Below are 11,611 nucleotides of genomic sequence, written 5' to 3'. Positions count from 1 at the left end.
AGTTTCATGTGAATAGAAATGTGAAAGTCGTAGATTGCACGGTCTGCATGCTACAATCTACAGTTCCCAGTAATTACAGAATTTCAAATTTTCTATCTCTTTTTCCTTCTTGTAGTTACGACGTATCATTTTGGAGAAAGTGTGAGTGTTAAACCTACTTACCTCTGGAAAAAAATATGAGAAATTGATATTTAGCCATATCAGGGTAATCCTGTTTGAGTTTGTAATCTCATTACAGCAGACTGCATTACTGTACAGGAAAACAAAATATACAAATATGCAAAAACAGAACAGTTCCTTACAATCTGATAAATTTTAACATGAATTTTAAAAAACAAAAACTCTATTCATCCCAAGGGAATACTTTTGAGAGTCTTTTATAAAAATAGCCAATTAACCTGATTTCATGAGTAGCAAGAGTAGGGCTCAGTGGTCAGTTAGATTCCCATATTGATGCCCCATTCCTTCAGGAAGCAGAAGGCAGGACGACTAAGACATCAATTCAGTTTATTCATTATACCTTCAAGTTCCACTCAGCTCTGCTGATTGGTACGCACTGTGAAGTTCAGTTACAAAAAGCTGTGTTCACTGGCTTTTCATCTGGTAAAGAAAAAAGGCTAAAGGTAGAGTGGAATATTTTTAATGCCAGACCAGTGACCGTCATAGCAGCCTTTACTCTTATTCTGAGAACACAGTTTTATCTGTGGAATAGGATGACCCACCATCCCAGTTTGCTCAGGAATTATGGTTTTGCTAAAGTCCTACATTCCCAAGACAACCCTAAATCCTGGGCAAACCTAAGCAATGGGTCATCCTATCTGAATTATGAATTTTTGACAGAGTACTTACTAAAATTCTCTTAAAATGTTTTCCAAGTGTTGGAAAGATAAGGTTAAGAACAATCTAGCTTTAAAGAAAAAAAACTCCCTATGGCAATCAAGCAGCCCTTGGCGACTGGAATATGCATTTAACTAGCCTGTGTAACTCCCAGGTCTTTGCTGCTGTGTTTGCAAAGACAAGCATTTCCAAGGGCAAGCACTCCTTCTGAGTGCTTCATTTAAGCAAGGACACACTGCCAGCTTGAAAGGAAATAAAGGCCACACTTAGTCTATAGGGGAATCCTGCAGTTATTCCCCTGCAAATCTAATTCAAACAGGTATTGAGATCTGAAACATGGAGATAGCCACAAATTAGAGGATACTTGGTTTTTAGAAGGGAAAGAAAAGAAATTCAGGCCATAGAGAACCATCTCAAAGCAGCAATAGTGGTTCCTTTTCATGTTAATCACGGTATTCGTATGAACATGTTTTGACAGTCTATACTATAAATGAAATTTGAGACCTTTACATGAAATACATGTATTACATATTTAAACTTAGGAAGTATTGTCTTCAAGCAAGTCAATTTTTTAAAAAGCATGTCTTTGTAAAATGTGCAAATCAGTACCATTTCAATACTTTGCCTTTAGAATTGTTATACGAATGTGCCATTCAACTGATTTGATGATTCTTTTAAGAAACACAGGGTGGTTTGAATTTTATCACTCGAAAATATCACCATCTTAAAAGGATTTATTTAGGAAAATCTCTATTGGAACATATCTTATTTTTTTCTAGCAATTTAAGATTCTGCTTGACTTTAAAAATGATAACTCTCCGAATATTTATTATATGTTAATTGTAGGATGTACTTAACAGATTGTGCTTGAGCCTGTCCATTACATGAGGAAGATTTCTGTGAGAAATCCTTTTATTTGACTTGTTATTAGGATCCCAAACCAACTTATAAACAAAAATCTCCAAAGGAAGTGTTAATGTATTTAACAGGAATGTGATTCTGTAATGAAGTAGTCATTTGTCACTGCACATCATGATAAAACTTAATGAAAATTAGTCTAGAGTCTTTTAATCACCAGCTTCCAAAAAAGCTATTTTGTCAAATAACTGCAATGGTTTAACACAACCATTGTCAAGAGGTATGACCAAGGTGAATAGAAATACTTAAATCCAAAAAGTTTAAGGGAATTCTGAATCATATTGAAACTCAATACTGTTTTTTACATTCTGAAAGCTATTGGCCTCTGCCAACAGTTCAAAATACAGATATAAATTTTAGGGGGTCACCATAATAAATTTTACCTTGTTTGGCACTTCCCTTGTAAAACTCCATTTCAAACATAAGGGCCTGAAATAAAGGCCTTGAATTAAGGTAGTATGGCAATTCCTTTTTAGTAATGAAATTGGAGCATTCTTATATGTAGTCCACATCGCATTACGGTGCTGACATTAATCCTGCAAGACTTTGAAGTTACTATATTCCATGAACTATTCAATAACAAGATCACTAGTGTCCACCTCAAGATATATATAATGACCACTTGATTCTTACCTCTCAGGCCCCAGTAACCCAGACTACTATAATCAGACATGTATCAGTGTCATATCAACTGGTTTCAATTAATTGCATGTACATCACATAAAATGTGGCCCATAGCCAATAAATGGATTAGAAAGCAATAAAAGCAAGAGTAGCTGAAGTTGACACACACACACACACACACACACACACACACACACACTGAAATTACAGCATCTTTTAAAAAAACAAATGTGTAACAAGACTGACAGATGCTATCAATGAAAGTGATCCGAAGCCACCCAAGTCCTGAAATGGTCTGTGGGGTAGGCAATTGTTTTCTTAATCAGCTACCAACACTTCACTGTGGGCTCTTTTCCTAGTTAAATCCTGGACTTTAGTAATGATGCAACTACAGCGAAAGGCTTCAGTGCTCAGTGAGGACAAAAGGACCAAGGCTGTAAATTCAGGCTGACAAGTGAATACCCCAGACAAACCGAAAAATCCACCCCAGCCGTTTTGCATATGTTTGACACTGGCTGGCTTTGAGATTAAAAATATGACTTTCTGCCCCCACAAAGTTTAAGTGAAAACTGGCTTGTTTTTTTTTTTAAAGCATCAGAAGACTTTCAAACTATATATACATTTATTGCAAAAGCTGAATCAAGCAGAACGTGAGGGGGGAAATGGACTCCAATTGTTAGCTGGTTTAAAAAATAAAATGGGCAAACCAAACCGTCTGAAAATAAGGTTTGTCATGGAAACAGCATGTTAATGGGACTGTATTCCCAGTAGCTTTATGGTTTTCCAGGCAAGTCTTATTTTGTCACCAGTATTGAAACAAAGAATACACTGCCTTTCAATATGCTACACAATTTAAAATAAGTTATTTTCTAGAAACAAAGCCTGGTGGTGACTTAAAAATGTTTTTTAAAGCTATTTCAACATGGCATTATAAAGCCTTTCTGCATCAAATCTGTATTAATATCATATAAAGGACACCCACAATAAGAATGCTTTATATTTATTCCTTGGCTAGAGACTAATAATTATAAAAAATTTTTTTTTCCTAGAAATTATCTGATCTAATTACCTAGTGAGGAGACATGTTTTAATTTGGCCTAAGAATTGCTAATTTTTTTGTGTCTATACAATAAAATCTTTTCAGGTACCTACTATAATTAGACAAGTGAAACAAAGAAAAAAAGAACATAAAATTGCATCTTGCTACTTAAAGTTGAATGCTATATTTTCAACTAGATACAATTTTTTCACTTGCCTTGAAAAAAACGCTGACTTAAAAGACAATTGTGTTATAACCATGAAAGTAATTCTATTGTATCAATGGTCTTCATTTCAGCCCCTTGTCATTCTACCACAAAATCTTCCATGGTTAAGTTTAATAAAGATATTTTTAGTTTATAAGGGAATAAGAAACTTGCTTGCAAAAGGTGTTTAAGGTTTTCCAACTGACATTTTCCATTTCTGATAATCTTATTCCTATATTGTAAAATGTATAAGTAAACTTTGCATCTATTTCACAAAAATTAGTGTATATTATATACATTCTACATATACATAAATTCTAAGAGTAGACCAACTGGATAATTCTTCTGGCAGAGGTTTCTTGAACATTATAAAAATGGAGTCTTCAGAAGCAAACAATATAACAGCCTTACACACCCAACATTTTAAGCTACTTAAAATGCTTAAAAACACACAGTTAACCATTTATTGATAGCCTATTTATGATTTTGGAATAACCAAGATTATGGAAAAGATAATACCTCACAAAAATTGTGACAAAGTGATGGCTGATAATTTAAAAATAAATCTCCAGACTGTAAAAATCATGTAAATTCACCCCTTGAAAGAAAAAAAAAAAACTTTAGCATTAAAATTAGAGTCCTTTTTTTAATAATCCTCGAGTAAAGAAATAATTTTCAAACTTCTATTTTATATTGTCACTGTCATGAGAGCAGATCTTTTCTAGGGACTCCACATCAATCACAACAACGCAAATTGGATGATTCTTTCGAAGGACCTAATGGTCAAGGCTAGTTTTTCATTGAATTCCTGAATTTACACACTGTGGGATTGGCTACGAGATACTAAAATGTAAAGATAGTTCATACAGTTTCAGCTCTTTTGTTTTCAGGCACAAAAACCATATAATTTTGTATAAAACTTTGATTTTTTTATTTGTGAAATTAAAAATATGGTATTATATATATATATGCATATATATATATAAACTTCTATTCCTCTATAAATATAGATGATTTTTTGATAGTGAGCAGAATAAATGCATACCAAATCCAAAGACCATTGTCATTTTAGGGTATGACAGACATAGATAAATTTAGGTCCTAAGTACCAGCATTTTGATAAACTCTCAAAGTTTAAAACAACACAATCAAGAGGATTGTTTTTCTCCTCTTTTTCATAGAGAACTGAAGTGAATATTTTTAAATGGCTTTGAAAGATTTACATTTGACACATTTCTGTAAATCCAAAAAAGGAGCACACAGGATTTAATGCAATAGACCTGCACACATCTTCCCTTTAGCATGCATGCCTGTATTTTGTAGATTTCAGGAGCTAATCCTATCAATTATTCCACCTCCTTTACTTCCTGGAATCTTACTGTGTTATTAGTGATGTGGATTGTTCCTCCTTCACAATGTGTTGAATAATAATCGTAATAACATGTTGAAAGTGTACAACTTTTACATTTTAACATTCTGATATCTAATCATTATTTGATTAAAAATAAGAGAGTAAAACTTCACTTTGAGGAAATCTATTACACTGAAATCTCCTTCAAGTTTCCATATTCAGTTTCCATGCAGCTGTCCTATTAAGGAAAGCAAAGATCTACTCCTTAACAAAGCTTTCCAGGTAACCTAACGTTTCCATTTCACAGAGCGGTAAAACCTAAACACAGGCTGTCTCAGTCCTTGGGGCAGGTTGCCAGGCATCAGTGTGCAATTAGTTAACATTCTATAACCCCCACCTTCAGTCCTTCCCAACCCACACAAAGCTTCATGCCTCTTCCCAGATCTCAGTAACCACATCTTTCCATGACGCTAGCCAAAGACATACCAGGTTTTAGACACTTAAGAGACTGAAATGAGCTCATCCACCAAAAATTAGACTTGAAAAAGTTTGGCACTGGTTATCCCACTCAACATCTAACCAACTTAGGTGGAAGGAGAAGTGTGTCTGGGCTTTGGAGCCTAGTGCAGAGGGAGGCCGGGCTGTCAGCGCCCACATCCGAGGCCTGCCTGGAAGCTAGAAGAGAGGTTCTCGACAGTGAAATACTCAGCTTCATTGGGACAAGCTTGCGCAAACTGCCCCGACAAAGGCAGACTTGGGGTGGAGGGTTGGGGGGAGCGGGGTGCGGGCCCACCCCAGGATCTGGAAGCTTTGCAGAGCTCAGTACCAAAGGCGTCCAGACCCCAAGCAACCAAGGGAGGGAGCAGAAAGCAGAGGCGGAAAGTGACCCGGGCCGCGCAGCCCCAGACGCACCCCACCCACTGCAGGGAGGTGCGCCAGGACCTGAAAGAGCACCCAGAGGGTGCACTCAAGTTTTTTCTCTGCACTACTCCAAAAAGAGTAGGAAGGAAAAGCCTCAAATGGTTTAACTGCCCTAAATAATTAAAATTTAAACCAAAAAAAGAAAAAATGGAGAGAAGAAAAACGCGTGATCGGTCATTTAAATACAAATATACTTACAAAAATCTTACACAGGCTATTTACAATCATAAAAGCGTACAGTCCCAGTACCAGAGTGTGGGCGCGAGAGAGGTCTGTCCATCCCTCTTTGGCAGTTGTGCCCTCGAGTCCGTTTGCCCCCAGGGACAGAAGCTTCTGCAGGAGCTGTGCTGTTAAAAGGAGCCTGCAAAAGTGAGTGGCTAGTGAGGAAGGCTCAAGTAGCCAGGCTTGGCAAGGATTCCAGGGGGCCAGCTTTGGTGGGGGGTGAGGGGCCAGGGCTGGGACCAGGCCGGGTGCTGGGAACAGGCTGGAACCCGGGTCTCAGACGGTGGTCTCTCCCTGTTTGCTGTTGGTGAGCCTGGTGTAGAACTTCCTCCAGGAGTTGAGAGTCTTGCCAGACCAAATCCAGAAACCTGAAGTGATGCCCACAATCAGCGTCATAAGGTACTTGATCATGAAGACTGTGAAGTCTGGGCTCATGGGCGGGTGCGGAGGGGCGCCTCCACCTGCCTGGAGGTGGGGGCAGGGGATGGCGTAGCTCTTGCAGCTTTGGGCCACCCAGCTGCGCTCCCACTGGTCCCGGAAGGCCTGTTCATAGAAGTAGCAGGCGATGACGATTGTGGCTGGCACTGTGTAAAGCACACTGAAGACTCCGATGCGCACCATGAGCTTCTCCAGCTTCTCGGTCTTGGTGCCGTCGTGCTTCATAATGGTGCGAATGCGGAAAAGGGACACGAAGCCTGCCAGCAGGAAAGATGTGCCGATGAACAGGTACACGAAGAGTGGTGCCAGCACGAAGCCCCGCAGCGCGTCCACGTTGTTGAGCCCCACGAAGCACACTCCGCTCAGCACGTCACCATCCACCTGGCCCAGCGCCAGGATGGTGATGGTTTTGATGGCCGGCACGGCCCAGGCAGCCAGGTGAAAATACTGGGAGTTGGCCTCAATGGCTTCGTGGCCCCACTTCATGCCAGCTGCCAGGAACCAGGTGAGCGACAGGATTACCCACCAGATGGAGCTGGCCATGCTGAAGAAGTACAGCATCATGAAGAGGATGGTGCATCCCTCCTTCTTAGTGCCCTGCGCCACCGTGCGCGCCCCGTCCTCGGCGAACTTGTCGTTACACACCACCCGGTCCTCTAGCAGGAAGCCCGCGATGTAGGCCACCGCCACTGCCGTGTAGCAGCCAGACAGGAAAATGATAGGCCGCTCCGGGTAGCTGAAGCGCCTCATGTCCACCAGGTACGTGAGCACCGTGAAGAGCGTGGAGGCGCAGCACAGCACTGACCAGATGCCGATCCAGGTGCGCGAGAAGCGCAGCTCTTCCGGCCCAAAATACATTAGCCCATACACTTTGGTCGGCTCGCAGGGCGCGCCGCAGTCCTTCTCCCCCAGGAAGTGGTAGTTGAGGTAGGAGGGCACCTTGAGGGCGCGTGGGCACGAGAACTTGCCTCGCTCCGACGCGCCGGCGCCCCCGGGGAAGCCACCGCGGTGCCCCCCGCCGCCGTGCTGGGGATTGCTGGTCCAGAATTCTGGCAGCAGCGAGGGCGTCGGGGTGCCCTTGTCCGACGTGTTCTGGCCCACGCACAGCTCCCCGGCGCCGTGCACCGGGAACTTCTCGCACTTTAGCGTCTCAGGCCACTGGAAGCCGAACTTGTTCATGAGCGCCTCGCAGCCCTGACGCGCTCGCTCGCAGAGGGAGCGGCAGGGCGGCAGAGCCTGCTCCAGCACTGTGCACACGGGCGCGTACATAGAGCACAGAAAAAACTTGAGTTCGGCCGAGCACTGCACCTTCACCAGCGGGTAGAACTGGTGCACCTCCAGGCCCGCATCCTCCTGGTTCGTGTGGCCCAGCAGGTTGGGCATGATGGTCTGGTTGTACGCGATGTCCGTGCACAGCGGGATGGAGATGGGCTGGCAGTAACCGTGGTCCGGGATGGAGATGCCCCGCTCGCCGTTGTACTGTTGCCCGCTCTGTTGCTGCTGAGGCGGCGGCGGCGGCGGGGGCTGCTGGCCCGGCCCGGGCCCCTGGCCCGCCGCCTGCGCCCGGACCCCCAGCAGCAGCGGAGCCTCCAGCAGCCAAAGCAGTAGCAGCAGCCTGCAGGCCAAGCTCCCGGAGTCAGCTGGGGGGCGGTTGCGGCGGGCGCCCGTGTCCCCGCTCCTCTCCGCCAGCGGTCCAGCGGGGAGCGCCGCGGCACAAAGTTCCCAGCTCGTGCCGCTGCCGGCGGCCCGAGACTTCTTAGGCGCCTCCTCCTCAGCCATACTTTCTCGGCTCCTTTCCTGGCGCCGCTCCGCTGGGGCCGGCGGTGGCGCGGCCGGCGGCGGCTCCCCCTGAGGCCGAGGCGCTCTCCCCCGCGCCGGTGCCCGCCGTCGAGCCCGAACTGCGCTCGACCCGCTCCCCAGGCGCCCGCTCCGCGTCCCGCAGCCACCGCCGCCGCGGAAACTTGCGATTCATGAAGCGTGGGCGGCGGGGAGAGCCCGGGTGTATCGGGCGCGCCGGGGTCGCGTCCCGCCTTCCTGGCCCCCGGCTCGCTGACTCCCCGCTGGCGGCACCGCGCTAGTGGCCGCGGCCCCGTAGAGCGCGCAACTCTCAGCCGCCCAGCGACCTCGGCTCCCCCCTGCGCCTCCGCCTCCTTCTCCGCCGCCGCCGCCTGACCATTTGTGTCAATCCCTCAACTCGCTCGCTCTTCTCTCCCTAGCGCGCCCTCGGACCGGTTTCCAGGCGCCCCGCAGTCTGCCTTTCACCGGGAGGGAGGAGCCTTGAAACCGACGCGGAACTGGAGGCTCAGGGACCGTCGCCCAATCGCAGCACCGGCTTCCCGGCGCAAAGGGCGCCTGCCGCCTGCTTCCCCGAGCGAGAGTCGGCGACGGGCGGGAGGAGGAGGAAGTGGTGGCAGGGGCACCGCTCAGGCACAAAGAGTGGGTTTGCTGTGAAGCGAGACAGGCTTGGTTGCTTTTGCTTTTGAGGAAGAAAGGGCGAGGACAAGTAGGAGAATGGTCCCAGATGCTGGAGATAATGAATGGGAGTCGGCGGACTTACCTTTTCTTTTATCCATTTTCATGTTTAAATCCTGCTCTTAATGCCGGTTACAAAAAGCAAACCGAACGGTACAATCAGGACAGATGCCTGACTTAAGGAGCACACGGCTTTCTTTGAGTTTATGTTTGTCGAGGTTTTGTTAAAAATACTCCTCTCATAAATCCTAGAGCTCTCGGGCTGTGTTTGGCGGGCTTTGGACGCGCCATTACCGCCCTCCCCGCCCCCCAAAGTTCACGGGATAGCTGTGAGATGAAGACAAACAACCAAACACGAGCACGAAGTTTGAGGGAATTTAAAAAGTAAAGCCAGATGCGCCGTCGGCTACTATTCTCCTTCTTGTAGTCAAACTCCTTTTTCATCTTCATTATCAAGTCAGAAGCAAAGAGAAACCATCCATTAAATATTCAGAGAGAAAAACTTGAGAACCAGACGACCTCTTTTTGGGAGTGTCTTCACTGCTCGAGACCCCAGAGGTGGCTTGGGCTGGAGTTGCGCTTGCGGGCAGCCTGGGCCCTTGGGAGCTACTGGGAGCCTAGCAAAGCAGGGGCACCCACGGCTCTGGGGGAGCTCCCCCTTGGAATTCAGTGAAGTGCCCTGAGCTGGTCTGCAGCGTGGTCTTCCACTGGCACGCAGAGCTGGGGATGTCAGGCTTAAAAACAAAGTCTAAAAGCAAAAAGCAAACTGCACACTCCTAATTCAAAACAATACAGTCCATCTCAGCTGACTTACATTCTTGTTGCTTTCCTTGTAAGAAGAATAAACCGACTCAGTTTTAGCAATAAAGTGCCATTGTATTATTAATCCTACATAGGATTTGTGGCCTATGATTACACTCTTTCTTGGGATACTTTTCTACAATTATTTTCTATTTTTTGTTTATCCAGTCATTTGTCTAATAATAAATACTCACCAAGCCCCTGTTATGCTATAAGCACTGGTAGGTACTAGAATACAAAGGTGAACCAGATGGGTATAGTACAGTGGTGCACAGAAATGCAGATCAGTTACCATAATGCCTATCTCAAAGCTGCAGGAACACCAGGGAAGCAGCCAGCCACTGGAAACCTGTGAGGAGGGTTCTGAGGGAGAGGTGGATGGAAAGTGTAAAAGACAGAGGTCTGAAGTACTTAACATTGCTGAAAGCAAAAAGGGGGGCAGGATAGTGAATATGTCTGAGTTGTTATGTGGAAGGCAGAAAAAGTTTTAGTCCATACTAAAACGTTTGGGCTGAATTACATGGATGACAGGGAACTGCAGAATATCACTTTTTCCCACATGTACAGGGGTTGGCTTCAAGGTGACTGTGAAGAGGGAACCTGAGACCTATTGTCACTGGAAAGTATGAACGTTAGTCTAGACATGGAGGTCTAACCATAAGGTGGGTTACTTGTGCTACATACCAACAGAGCATGTGAATTTCATCACCATGCATGATGGTGTCTCCAAAGAATCTGCAGTCAAATCTTTACCTGTTGGAATGGTATCTATTTATCTCAGATACATATACTATCATTTCTCAAATATTTATGGATGTAGTAAATCCATAAAAAGCATATGTGTATGTGTGTGTGTGTTGGCAATAATCCATGAAGGATTTTGATATAAAAAGGAAGTTGGGAAGCACAGTTGCTCTCTGAGGTCCTGTAAGCACTCATAATCCATAACTGTTCATTTTTACCCTCCAGCATCCTGATCCATAGTCTCTCAGGGACACTTTTTTCTCTAGCCTTCCACCCTGATGCTCATGCTTCTGCTGATAGTATCCCATCCTTCAAAATTTTACCAAGCCACCTTCCTTCTACGACTCCTTTCTTGTAAAGACTTGTCTTGTGTTCCATTCTCTCAAGGTTATTCTTGGTGACTGGGCTGGGTGTAAAGTGAATCTATTCTAATGTGTTAATTATAAAAAGCATCACATGCTTTAAGCATCCACCATCTCCATCACTCTAAACCCTCCCTCTCCTCTCTCAAGGGAAAAGGCACAGGGAATATGGCAAGGTGCTCAATTCTGTTCATCAGAGCAGGTAACACTCTCCTGCTTCAGAAGTCATTCCAGTGAAATTCTTGAACTTGTTTTATCTTCCACTGGGCAATGGCATTTACTAGGAAGGAGGCTCAGAAATACTGTCAGAGTTAAAAAGAAAAAAGAGGTCATTCTTAACCAAATCATGGAACTGGAAGATACCAAAGACGTTATCTAGGAACTAGTTCATTTTCTCCAGTTCATAATTAAGAATATTAGACTCAGAAATGTTGAGGGATGAGCTACAGATTAAATGGGCTTGTTTGGCTTGAGTTTTGTTAGATGCTTATTTCAACCCTTCCTATGTTCTTTAAAGTAGCTGACATTCTTTTTATTTTTTTAAAATCAGTTTTCTGTAGAAGTTATCTCTCAATGGACTGTGTGACTGCAACTGTTAAAAAAGAAATCATTTCCTGATAGTTGTTTTCCAACGTTAAAAAAACTAGGTTTTCTGTTTATGTTGTATACCAATACAG

General features: G+C 44.6%; 1 protein-coding gene across 1 annotated transcript; it reads right to left on the bottom strand.

Annotated features, from left to right (window-relative positions):
• Positions 1–4,281: 4,281 nt before the first annotated feature.
• FZD1 (frizzled class receptor 1) lies at positions 4,282–9,130 on the bottom strand. Its single transcript, XM_036911779.2, has one exon. It carries the CDS (start codon positions 8,332–8,334, stop codon positions 6,394–6,396), a length of 1,941 nt encoding a protein of 646 aa, XP_036767674.2. The 5' UTR covers positions 8,335–9,130; the 3' UTR covers positions 4,282–6,393.
• Positions 9,131–11,611: the final 2,481 nt, after the last annotated feature.

Source organism: Manis pentadactyla, chromosome 7 (genome assembly GCF_030020395.1).
Source record: "Manis pentadactyla isolate mManPen7 chromosome 7, mManPen7.hap1, whole genome shotgun sequence".
NCBI lineage: Eukaryota > Metazoa > Chordata > Mammalia > Pholidota > Manidae > Manis > Manis pentadactyla.
The sequence above is the reverse complement of the archived record's forward strand: the minus strand, read 5'-3'. Positions and strand labels throughout refer to the sequence as shown.

Coding starts and splice junctions, on each gene's coding strand:
- FZD1 (XM_036911779.2), bottom strand. CDS start 8,334: ATGGCTGAGGAGGAGGCGCCTAAGAAGTCTCGGGCCGCCGGCAGCGGC.